Here is a 13,581-nt window from a genome sequence, read left to right on the forward strand (position 1 = left end):
ATAGTGTGGCCTAGCTACACTGATTAGGTCATGTAGACATAGAATTAACTAAGTATTGTCATCATTTTTATTAATAACCTAGTTCTCTAGATGACACACTACATCTTTAATTTTTCAGGTGCCATTTTAAGGAGGGTTGATTGCGTTATATGTTATTTAATAGTCTTCTATGTGAAGAGGGAAATCAAGAAAGAGGATGGGGGAATAATCATGGCAGCCAACACTCTCAAAGGGCCTTATTCAAAGGGCAGAATTTGGCCCTCTATTGCCACATAATAGCTGGTCTTGCAACATTGCTGCCACCACATACTCATTTATGAGTCAACAATTTAAGGAAGAGAATGGCATAGATCGTCCTTCACGTAGGGAAGTACAAGGTGCTGTCTGTCCCATTAGGCACCTGGCCAGGGATCATTAATTCAGAACATTTCAAAAAAGGGATATTTTTCAACCATTTTCCCACAGAAGTGAGCTACCCATACTTTGGGTTCATTTAAAAAACAAATCAGTCGGATGTAGTACACAGAGTAACTATAAACCCTAATGGTCTCATTTGGTCCATTTGGTCACCTGTGGGTTCTGAGAGACCAAGAGGTACAAAGGAAAGACCATCGTATTTATTGCAACTTGACCATTTTAGTCATTTAGTTTCTAGAGGCCTCTCTTTCCACAGCTATAAAATGAAGAGGATAATTAATTCATTAGCTATCTCACAATTTTTATAAGAAAACTTGTAGTCAGGAAGACCTGAATCTCCCCTCAGACACTGTGTGACTGTGGGAAGGCCACTTAACCTCTCTGAGCCTCAGTTTCCTCATCTGCAAATGGGGATAATAATAGTACCTCATAGTGTTATACATTAAATAAGATAAATTAAATAACAGCTGCTCTTATGAAGGTACTGTTAATCATTTTATATAAGATCATTTACTTCTATTATAATTGTCATCACTTTGTTGTAGTCATTGTTGCTGGAGGGAGGATTGGTTTGGACCTGTGACTTTATTGATATCGGGAAATCCCAGGGAGGAAACTGTTCCTACCAATGCAAATCAGCATGTTTTGCAATTCGCAGAAGGAAAAGTTAGTCAACCAGGCAATTCTCTAAGACTAGTCTAAGAAAGTCTAGGCGAGAGTCTTAGAGAGATTCCTGGTTAAATAACTTGTTTGTTGTCATTGTTGTTGTTGTTCAGTCGTTTTGTTGTGTCCAACTCTTCATGACCCAAAATTTCTTGGCAAAGATACTGGAGTGGTTTGTCATTTCCTTCGGCTCATTTTATAGATGAGGAAACTGGGGCAAACAGAATTAAGTGACTTTCCCAGGATCACACACAGCTATTGTCTGAGGCTGGATTTGAACTTGTGTCCTCCCGACACCAAGCCTAGTGCCTGTTTATCTAATAAGCTACTTGTCTGTTGACACAATCAGTATGCTACAGAATCAGAACTTGAAACCAAGTCTTTCTGATTTCAACGGTAGCTCTCTGTTCAACATCTTTCGAGACAGGATTTGCCTTCTAGAAAAATCATGTTTGTGAAAATTAATGGTTGTTCAGTGTTCTGGAGCCTTTAAGTGTTAGCATTGAAAGTATCAGTTAATATTATCAGAAAATACTTACTGGATGCCCAGTAATTCTGTAGACTGAGCTAAGCACTACTATGAATTTCATTCAAGACCTGCTGAGGAGGCAGAGTCAGAAAACCACTCTAAACCTTGGCTCCCTGACACAGCTTAAGACAAAAATAATCTATCAATGGATCAATCGTACTAAGTACTGATTTGTGGATCTGCACCAGGTGCCCTTGCGAATGGTGCAGTGAAAGAGGCAGACCCTGCCCTCAAGGACCTTATAATTTAGTGAAAGGGATGAGACGACCCACGGGAGCAATGGGAACAATAAATGTCAAGCTGTGTAGCATGGATTTGGCTTTCCATGTTTCCCACACCTCGTTCTCACATAAAGTGAAAGGCAGCTGAGGGCCATTTCGAGATAACAGATGGACCATTGAACTTGGAGTCAGGAGGCTAGGTTTCAAAACCAACTTAGAAGCTGTATGATCATGAACAAATCCCTTAAGTTCTCAGTCTCAGTAAATGAAGATGAGACTGCTTTCACTACCTACCTCATAGAGTGGTGAGATCTCTTTGCAGGCATTAAAGTGATATAAATGTGAATTGTGTTGGGAGCCATGATTTCTTCAATGTTGGGGACTCCCTCCACAGGAGGCAGCTAGGTGGCTCAGTAGATGGAACACTGGGTGTGGAATCTGGAAGACCTGAGTCTTCCAGTCAAATTCAGTCTCACACACTCATTAGCTGTGTTCATTTGGGCAAGTCACTTAACTTCTGTCTCTATCAGTTTCCTTGACGTGAAAATGGGGATAATAACAGCAACTACCTCACAGGGATGTTGTAAAAATAAAATGAGATAATACAATGAGAAAACTGAGGCTGAGAAATTAAGTAATTTGCCCAGAGTCATACAGTTAATAAATGTCTGCAACAAGTTCTGAAATTAAGTTTTCCTAATTCCAAGTACTGCATTAAGGAACCTAGATGCTACTTTAACAATAAGGTTCTACCCATGTTAAAATGTATTTTACTCTACTTTAAATAACTTGCCTATGGTCACACAGCTGGTAGATTTAGAGATGGGACTTGAACCAAGGTATTCCTGATTCTATCATGTCATCAACTATGCCACAAAATGAAAATGAACTGACCACCCAACTTGTCTGAGATCCATTTTGAATCTTCCTTCCCTTCCTATCCCTGAACTCTGAAAGCCTCTCTAAATAGCAGTGCAGATCCTCCTGAATGATTCCTAGCCCAGCCTCAAATCCAAGAAGGCCAGCCTCTGACACATACTGCTTGTGTGACCTTGGACAATCACTTGACCTCTCCATGCTCTAGGTAACTCTCTAAGACTATAAATTGCAGAAAAGGTGCTGACCTACATTGGTACGTGTTCTCCTCACTTGGGAGTTCCCTATGTCGATGAAATCACAGGACCAGTCCCTATCACTATCCCTACTAAGTGTCATTATGACTAAGGAAGATAATCTAATGACCAAGAGGATCCCCCTAAACCAAACCCATCTGAAGCATGACCACTAGTCAACTAGTCACGTTGCCCATTTTATTTTTCTGGCTGATTAAGTTACATTCAGGGACAGGTGATGCAGTGGATAGAGCACTGGGCCGTAGTCAGGAGGACTTGAGCCCAAATTTAACCTCAGACACTTACTAGTTGTGTATGACCCTGGGCAAGTCATTTAACTCTGTTAGTTTCAGTTTCTTCATCTGCAAAATGAGCTGGAGTATGAAATAACAAAGTATTCCAGTATCTTTACCTAGAAAACCCCAATGTGATCAGAGCTGGATATGACTGAAACAATTAAACAACAACAACAAAAGTTACATTCTCCTCCTGGATCAGTACCAGCTCCAAGCAAAAGATACAGTTTTGACTCAGTTGTTTTTTTTAATAAACTCCATCAGCTGATCCCACCAATGCATTATTTCCCACCTTTTCTAACAGAAATTGTCATGGTTCAGTCTTCCATGGACACGATCATCCTCCTACTTTTCTCTCAGGCTAAGACTTGGTCAGGAGATCAAGAAATTAGTTCAGGGACAAAACTATGGTTTTGTCTAGAGAAAGAGGGAAGAGGGAGAGAATAAGCATTTGTATAATATATAGCATACATTTATATGTACCAGGACTTATTCTAAGTACTTTCATAATATTTTATTTGATCCTCACAATAACCCTGTGAGGTGGATGCTGTTATTATCTCCTTTTTATAGTTGAAGAAACTGAGGCAAACAGAAATTAAGTCATTTGCCCTGTGTTATATAGCTAAGCAAATGTCTCAGGTCAAATCTGAATTCAGATCCTCTTGACTCTAGGCACAGCACTCTATCCACTGTACCACCTAACTTCTTCAGAAGGAAAACCCAAGCTCTCTGAACACCAGTTTTAGATAGAGAAGCAAAATGAAAAGGAAACATATCTGAACAAATGTGTTTTTTTTTAAAAACCAAACACTTTTTAGGGGGAAGTTGCTGCCAAAGCATGGCCCCAAACCAGTGGACCTTTTTCCAGGGAAAATAAAAAGAGAAACTAGCATGTATATAATGCTTTAAGGTTTGCAAAGTGCCTTACAAATATTATTCCAATTTCTCCTCACAACAGCCCTTGGAGATAGATGCTATTATTATCTCTACAGATGAAGTAACTGAGGCAGACCTATGTTAAGTGACTTGTCCAGGGTTACAAGGCTTATGGACTTAATTAAAATAGACTTAACTCAGGTCCAGCATCCTATCTTGCCACTGCCTGTCTGCTTTTAAGAAACAGATGAATTGGGAGATAGTCATCTTAGGCATCTCCTTTTTACTTTACGTGCCATTTTAGGGGGAGAGAGGAGGAGCCTAATTCCTCATTGCAATGAGAAAAGCTGACCTGACAGAGCTGGGTGCGGTTATTAATTGCTCTTACCATATATGATTTGTTCTTCTAATTCAGTACATGTAGAGTTCTGTTAAACAGATTTCAGAAGTGTCCAGGAACATTGCATGTTTCATTATCTTCCTTTTCTTCTCTCCCCTAGTACCTACAAGTGATCCCTGAGTCACCCAATTCCCCAAAAACAACAGTGAAAGAAATGAAACCCTAAATGGGAGTTGTGTATGCTTTTGTTTAAATGAAGAAATCAACAACCACCATTCAGCTCTTCTCCCCTTAGCATTTTTAACCCCAACATCCCCTTGCCTTTCCTCCACCTACAAATGCACCAGATAAGGGAAATTTGCATTACTGTATCTACAAGCCTATGTCTGAAAACTCTAGCCAGGTGTTGGATTTAACTAGGGGAAGTGGAAACTCCATTGACAGGCAGGGTGCTTCATACTATTGGGAAGCATCTTCACTTCTAAAAACAAGAAAATAGATAAGAAAGATCCACTAGTCATTTCAGTAGTAATGGTAGTAATAATAGTGATCATCTAATGATAACCACCATAACAAGTGAGCAAACCAGCAAAGAGAACATATACATATACTATGTACGTACATATATACATATATTGTGGGAAGTTTGAGATTTTTTTTGCTTGCAACTTTTTTTTTAAATTTTATTTTGTCCTTCCACCGGGATTTTCAAACACTTCTCACTCTTTTTCTGGAGTTTTCACAGAGCAGAATTGTTTGGGAGAAGCAGTGAGAGCATCAAATATACAAACCCTCCCCTTCCCACCCCTTCCCACAGTATTTTTTCTTCTCTGCCCTACCTAAGAGCCCAGAAGTTCCAGCCTCAGGACTCCACCCGGTGTGTGGGGCAGGGGCTCCGGGGGACTGCAGGGTTTGGAGACCTGGACTTTGTGTTTCACAGGCCAGTGCGCTCGCCAAGGGCCACCCGCAGCCTCACAGTCCCCCTCGCCCTCATCTTATTGCGAGTCCAGCTCTGCACCCCTAACCTGTTCGTTTGGGTTGACGTTGGAGCCGCCTCTGCACCCTCTCTCCCTCCTTAACTTTCTAAATAGCTTCAGGGAAGAGGCGGGGTGGGGGGTGCGGTTAAAAGTCTGGAAACAGGTGTCTAAAACTTAAAAAGCTCAGAGGCGCCTCTCCACTTCTCAAGTCGGTGAGTCAGAGAGAGGCACACACGCCACATCGACCACACCGCCAGAGAAGCGAGGGAACGAGTCAGCGCAAGGAGGTGGCAGTGGCCGGAGTCTTCCCGAATCACCGACACCTGACCAGCATAGTTGGGGGCTGAGCCCGCCGCTGGCCCCCCAGCTCAGCCTTGTCCTCCCAGTCCACACTCGGAACTGCCTTTTGATTACCAGCTCTCAGGTGCTGCTGACACAGGTAAGGCTCGCTCCTCTCTCGTGAGCTTAGGAAGAACCGGTAGCACCGGGTCGCCCGGAGTGGCGGTGGGTGATCGGAGGATCGATTCTCGTAGGAATCCGGCTTTGCCTCGAGGGGCTCTAAGGGTCTAGAAGAGGAGGGAGAGGAAAGAAGAGACGGACTGTGGTCGGAGTGAGACCTCAGATTGCACTTGAGGGATCCTGGGGCCATGGCCTAGACAGCCAGAGGAGGGATCTGAATAGCCTCTAGTCAGATCTTGAGTGTCAACAAGCTTCTTCGACCTAGTCGCGACTTTCTTTCGAACGCTCCAGTGTGGGGTTCCAGGCTCAATCTGGAGCCCTCACAAGTCACAGGACTAGGAAAGTTGAATGGAGACACCTGAGTGGGGGAGGGGAACCGTAAATCAAGGGGACACACGGGAGGGGAAGGGACACATGAACGTTTAGGGTCGAGTACAATAGAAAACGTGCGGATGGGACAGTTGCTTCCCATTGGGATCATTTAATTACTTGATTTACCTGACACTGGTCTGAGGACGAAAAATCACTTTTTAAAAAATAAACTTAGATGCAATGCCCGCACAAGAGAACATCTTCGCTGTTTCTTCTCCACAGCCACCTTTGTAAAGTAATAATAGTTTCCTGCAAGGTGGTGGAGAAAGGTCAGAATTAAAGGAGAGAATCTACCGGACACATGGCTCTTTCTACAGGACAGCCTCAGGCCAAAGGCTACTTTTAAAAACAACAGCCTCCCCCCAACCCCTACCCCGACAAAAAAAAAAAAAGACAAATAGCTTTCCAAACAAATACAGTGCTTGTTCACCCTTGGTGTTCTCTAGCCGGAAGGTGTTGCTAATATTATTTATAGTAGGCTTGGAGGCAGTTTGCACCGTGATGAGAAAATGTTTTCTTTAGAACAGTTGCCTCATTCAGTAATGCACCTTAGTTGCCGAGAAGGAGAGAAGTAACTAGACTTCCTGAAAAATGGCCACACAAATTGTTTCATACCCTCTGAACCTCGATAGTGTATTGGGTCTTTGGAATCTGGCAACATCCCTATCCTTAAATCAGTCCTATGTGCTTCAGAACTTGATCAGTCAAAATTACAGACTGAGGGGTGGAGGACAAGTTGAAAGAGTTGATTCAGACCCAGGGCTAGAAGCTCAATGTGGGTGTCAGATGCTCACCCTGGGTTGGCCACTGCTTCTCCTCGGATTACTGGCGGAAAAGGAAGGGGTGCAGAATTCAACGTTTCCCTTTTCTGGTATTGAATAATCTTCCTTTGATTCACCCAATGCCACCTCCGGTCTCCAGGACGCCTCAACTCGCCCTCTGGCAGGAGCACTCCATAATTGCAGGGTGGTTCAGGGTGAGAGTATGGTGTATGGGCTCCACTGTTCCGGTCATGAAGGTGTCTCCAGTTTTTATAAGAATTTTGAGAACAGTTGTAACAGTGCTTATCTCAAATCATCTTAACATCTTACACTATGGGTATTTTGGAGAGCGGTCTTTCAGTTTGCTATTTTGCGTATAGGAATTCTTTTGTTTTTAAAATCAATAAAAGGATAATTTGTTCCTCAAATCACAACCAACTGATCTCTAGGTCCTAAAATGGGAAGAGTATTAAAAGACTCGGAGCTGGAAAAGTCCCAGTCCAACTCCCCTTCCTCAATTTCAAATGGAAAGGGAAAAGAATAAGTATTTATGTAACACCTACTACATGCTAGGTAGGCACTGTGTTAGGGAACCTTTGAGATACCTGCTATTATTTATCCCTATTGTACATTTGAGGAAACAGAGGCATTTAGAAGTTAAATGACTTGCCCAGGGTCATAAAGCTACTAAGTTTCTGAGGCCAGCTCTGAACTCAGGTCTTCCTGATTTCAGCCTCAGTGCTCTATCCACTATGCCACCAGCTGCCTCTAATTCAGGGAATTAAGGCCCCAAGAGTGTCAAAGTGACTGGTAGATAGTAAGTGACAAGGCTAGGATTAGAACCCAGGTCCAATAGCCAGCATTTATAAGCACTTTACAATTTGCAAAGTACTTTACATGTTATCTCATTTGATCTAGCTTACTTCCTCCTACTCTGCCATTATATCTCAATTCTTTACTAGGGAAGAGGGTCAAAAGCTTAAAACCTCTATAATATATCCCATCAGGAATTTCTTCCTTGAGAATGGAATTTCATGCCCTTTTTTTTTAATGGGGATCAGGGACTTTGGCCATAGAAGACACTGGAAAGTTTTGAATTTCATAATCTCTTTATTATTAATCCATTTCTACTCTTGTTTAGTTGCATATATACCTCCAATAACATAAGAATGGAAACGAGTAGAAACTCAAAAAAGACACCTAGTTCATTTATGACTTCCAGGAAGGTCACTCTATACAGTTAAGTCTATATTTGAGTAATCCTTTACTTTCTTCTAATAAACTGTATTTCAAGCTGTACTGTGCTAGACTTTTCGGTAAAGTCTAAACTATGTAGTTTTTGCCATATTGAAGACATTCTCCAGATCTCTTCTGGTTTAGTGACCAGTAGGGTATTTGATGATTTCCATCAGGATGTTGTCAACTAAGACATTGGATGTCAGTTAATAGGTGCCTGGTTGCCTGCAACTGTACCACTGTAATGAAAAGAGCTTGGTTGGGCACTTGCTTTAGGTGATAAAGCAGGACAAAACTTGCTCAAAATCAGGAGAACATAAACTTTCGAGTAAGAGAAGGATGTCAGATTCATTATAATGGGTGGAAAATGGGTTACTCATCAGGGTGGGCAGTCTTTTTTTTTAAAGGGATTGATTATGACAGAAGGTGTGCAACTATATGTAAATGAAGATTGTTCATATCCTGTGACATAAGAGTTGGAGAGTTGAACCGATGGCTATTGATACTGCCCAAATTGTGAATTTCCCCATCTTTCCCCATCAGTTTTTGTAGATTAGCATATAACTAAAATAAGTCGTGGTTATTAATGAACCAAGATAATAGTGTTAGGTCAGAATTATAAGTGATTATTAGATCATATTCTCTGGGTTTTTTCCATAATTTATCACCTTGTGAAATATCTCCAAAATTAAAACCAGAACCCAAGTTACTTAGATTATAAGAACACTTTCTAGCACTTGAAAACAAATATTCCCCCTAGAAAGTGGCTTTTAAATTGTAGTGGAGCTCATTAATTAACTTACTGACTATTGGAGGAAAAAGAACTGGGGACCTGTGTATTTTGCATTTAGTAAGAGGAAGGAGTTCCCTTTCGAGAAAGGGCACCTTGTATATAAACCTACACCATTGGTACCAACTACTGTTACATGTCAAATTCTGAAATGATAACAGAATTGTTTTTTAGATAATGTATCCATCAGGGGAATTTGACTCACTGTCAATCAGATGGCCTCAGTCAAGTTGTTTCTTGACCCTATGACTCAGCTTTTTCTAGTCACTCTGCCTTTAAGGCAAACTTGGCCCAGGATGGAATGTATGTCAATGGTGCAACCCAAACCTGAACTCTTTGCTTTTTGTGGTTGACAAAATGGGAAGATGTCTGAGTTCAGCTATACTGGCTATGAAATGTCTGAAAATATTCCCTATATTTTCCCTTAGGGAAATGTTTCTCAAACTATACTGCAAGAAACCCTGAAACACCCCACATTTGTAAATGAACCTTGTTAATAAGCATTAAATGTAATTATTTTTAGAGGATTTCACTGCTAGGGTTCTGCTAATGTATACTTTAAACTGAAAGGTTCTACAATGAAGAAAAGTTTGGGAACCACTGCCTTTGATTATTCTGTAATTTCTGAGCTCATAGGTGTACTAAAACTGAAGTTTTAAGGTATTGTTTCACTCTCAAGTCATCTTATTATTAAACTGCCAAAGAGTGAATTCTTCAGATGAGCTAACTACTTGTAATTAGCCCATCCTTTAGGGAACACATTAAAACATGTCCAACATAGCGTGGGTACTATACATTTAATCCTTATGACAAACAAAATCGCTGATTTTGCTTTTACAACTTTTTGTTATTACTGCTGAGATTACTTAAGTGTTGATATTTGCTTGGGGGGGGGGGGTAAGGATTTAAGATAGTTTGCTCAGCTGAGTCTCAGTGCTCTCATCACTCACCATAAGACCTTTGGTCCGATTTTCCTGTCTCGATTATTCAGGGCTTGATTATATTCCTTTTTGTCTCTTAGTGCAAAGCCTGAAGAAGAGAAGATGGACTGGGGCGCGCTACAGACTATTTTGGGGGGTGTCAATAAATACTCCACCAGTATTGGCAAAATCTGGCTCACTGTGCTTTTCATTTTCCGAATTATGATCCTGGTTGTGGCTGCTAAGGAAGTGTGGGGAGATGAGCAGGCTGATTTTACCTGCAACACTCTCCAGCCAGGATGTAAAAATGTGTGCTATGACCATTTTTTCCCCATCTCTCACATCCGACTTTGGGCTCTGCAGCTGATCTTTGTGTCAACCCCAGCCCTCTTGGTAGCCATGCACGTCGCTTACCAAAGGCATGAGAAAAAGAGAAAGTTCATCAAGGGAGAGATGAAGTCCGAATACAAAGACATAGAAGAAATCAAAAAACACAAAAGGTTCGCATTGAAGGAGCCCTGTGGTGGACCTATACAAGCAGCATATTCTTCAGGGTCATCTTTGAAGCAGTGTTCATGTATGTGTTCTATTTTATGTACAACGGATTCTCCATGACTCGAATGGTGAAATGTAATGCTTGGCCCTGTCCCAATACTGTGGACTGCTTTGTTTCTCGACCCACTGAAAAGACAGTCTTCACTGTTTTCATGATTTCGGTGTCTGGGATTTGCATACTGCTGAATGTCATTGAATTGTGTTATCTGCTGATAAGATATTGTTCTGGGAAGTCCAAGAAGCCAGTTTAAATAACTGCCCAACCGCCAGATAAAAGGTAGATGACACAAAATGGATGTGGCAACTTCTGCTAGCTATCAGGACACAGTCACCAATATTTCCCAAAATAAAGAATACAAACCTTTTTTTTTTCTGATGTCCTTAATTGAAACCCCTGTAGTCCTCACATGATACTCTTGATAACTGTGCCAGTAATCTCCAATTGGAGATTTACTCTTAAGGCCTCATAGAAAGGTCCAATTCTACTCATTTTTAGCTTTTTGTTCTTTAAAACAAAAGTTAGCTGCAGTGATACCCTGTACTGGGAGCATTCATTCCAAGGTGCTTTTCTTTTTAAAAAGTGGAAACGTGCTTTCGTTTCTCTGACTGCAATAGTGGGAGTGGAGGGAACACTAGGGCATGGGAGGGCTATGGGTAAGCTTGATCTTTCTGTTTCTCATGGTGATGACTTCACTAATTAACCACAAATTATAGCTGTACACACAGGAATTGAAGACTTTGTAAAATGTAACCATGTCATTTGGAAGAGTTCACTTCTAAAGCTGTACAGTTACCTTATGCTACAACTTTCATTTTCTGGGTTGTTTTTGTTGTTGTTGTTGTTTTTAATGTTAAAAAAAAGACACATCCTTTTTATCTGTGATTGACAAAATGCCCTGATTACTCTGTACCGTTGCTGTTCCTCCTATTTCAAATCCTCAGCTTTGTGAAATGTAAACGACATGTATTTAGCTACTATCTTTTAATTGTCTTTATTTAAAATATGGACTTTTGGTCATGGATAATTTGCAGTGAAACAGAAAGGACCTCCAAAATATTGGTGATATAGATAGTAACCACATGTCAGCACCTCTCAAGAACTTATCTTGTTAGAAATATCCAGAGAAGTGCTTACTCTTGATTCATGGTAGCAGGTTTCTCCATACCCAAAACAGGAATGTGATAGTCCATAAACAAAGAAAAGATTAGTTTTAAACTGTGAGTGTTGGTGCACATACCGCATGACATGGCAATGAGTTGGATTCTCTCCTAACACCTCCTACATTCCCCAATGACATTTGTCTTCATTTTAATGTAATTTTAGTGATGGCATTAAAATGATAATTATTTTATTATAATATGTTCTGAATACTGTAAGCTCCTTGAGGACAAAGACTGTTGTCATTTTCATCCTTGTCCCTAGTGTCTTGAATATACTGGGTACTTAGTGAATATCTGAGTTGGGGCTTAGATCAATCTTAATTATTAAACATATGAAGTTGAGTTATTTTCAACAGTTTGTTGCCTTTAAGAGTTCACAGGAAACAGAAAAACATTAAATAAGGAGAGTTAAAAGTGTGATGAACGAAAGACAAAGCTAAGAATTAGATAAACACTCTGGGGTGTAAAATAAGGTTAGCAGTTTCATTAGGACAAGTTAAATCCTAATTTCACGTCATTGCTTAATATGGTTCTCAAACAGAGGTACCTGATTCATTGCAAGGGCAGATATCCTTAGCCTATCCTAGCATTGGGAAACCTTTTGTAATAATGATATTTTTTACTAGTAAGTTCATAACTAAAATAATTGTGTAATATCTAAAATTTTACTTAAAAGTATTACAAAGCATAATAGTCATGCAAATAGATTAAATTTTTAATAAAACAGCAACTCAATTTTACCTGTAGTCTATTTTGTATATAATTACATTTCTATTTTACATTTCATGCCAAAAGTTTTAAAAACAGATAATGTTATAGCATATCTACACCATGCCAACACTTTTCTGCTCCAGCTACATAAAAATCACCACAAGGAAGCCTGGCAAAAAGGGAGTTAAATCCCTTATGCAAGGGTTTTTCATATACTCACTCATTTTTGCTCAGTGAGAAATGGGGACCTCTTGACAGGAGAGGTGGACATCGACTGTGTAAGTTTAAGGTTTCTGGGTCATAATTGCCTCTGGCCAATATAGCTTAAAGTCCACTGAATTAGGTTTTTAAATATCCATTTGGCTACTAGCTGAGTCATAGTAACCAAGAATTAAAATGGGGAAAACTGTCCAGAGCAGAATAAAAAACATATATGGTGTGCTTTCTATAGCATTTTCTTTCCATATTTATTTGTAACCAAAGCTGGTTTTATAAAATTGCTTTTTGCTCCTTGGTATACATTTTCATGGGAAATAAACCAGATGGACCAGCCCTTTGTACCTGTGTGCGAGGCTGTACTACATTCGTGAAATCCTGCCAGGTGGCCTGACCTGTTGTAGACGCTACCAAAATTCAGATTACTCTTAGTTAAATGCCCTCTTCTCAAAGGCAATAATAATAAAGATGATAATTGTGGTGATTTATTATGCTGACCTTGCCCTTCCAGAATGAAGAGCCTTAAATCCCAGAACTTCAAAGCAATTTATGCAATTTGCACACAGAAAATTACTAGCATCATTTATGGGGGAAGGCATAAAATGAAAAATTATAATGCTAAGAATTTATGAGATAGTTTTAGACAAGAAAATAAAAACTTAAGAGATGTGGATAAAAAATCTGTTTATGATCTTGTACCTCCCACAATGCTCAGCAGTGCCCTGTACATAGTAGACATTCAATAAATATCTGTTTATTGACACAACTTGTTTGAGTCATGCTAAGTCAGTTATGTGTGCTGAATTTGGGGAACACAATGCAATTCAGTTGACACTTCCTACTATAGAAAAGTAAGACAAGGCCTAGCCTGTTGCCTTGGACAGAGTAAGTACTTCATGAACGTATTAGCATTAGTTCATCTCATCTAGAGCTAGAAGGGACCACAAATGCTGCCTAGTCCAATTG

At 40.1% G+C, this 13,581-nt stretch overlaps 1 protein-coding gene across 1 annotated transcript; it reads left to right on the forward strand.

Annotated features, from left to right (window-relative positions):
- The first annotated feature begins 5,366 nt into the window (after positions 1-5,366).
- On the forward strand, positions 5,367-13,381 carry GJB2 (gap junction protein beta 2). Its single transcript, XM_020968806.2, is given in 3 exon segments — positions 5,367-5,873; positions 10,074-10,458; positions 10,461-13,381. Coding segments are annotated over 2 exon segments (681 nt in total). The 5' UTR covers positions 5,367-5,873; positions 10,074-10,095; the 3' UTR covers positions 10,779-13,381.
- The last annotated feature ends 200 nt before the right edge of the window (positions 13,382-13,581 follow it).

Source organism: Phascolarctos cinereus, unplaced genomic scaffold (assembly GCF_003287225.1).
Source record: "Phascolarctos cinereus isolate Bilbo 61053 unplaced genomic scaffold, phaCin_HiC Scaffold_726;HRSCAF=1367, whole genome shotgun sequence".
NCBI classification, from domain to species: domain Eukaryota; kingdom Metazoa; phylum Chordata; class Mammalia; order Diprotodontia; family Phascolarctidae; genus Phascolarctos; species Phascolarctos cinereus.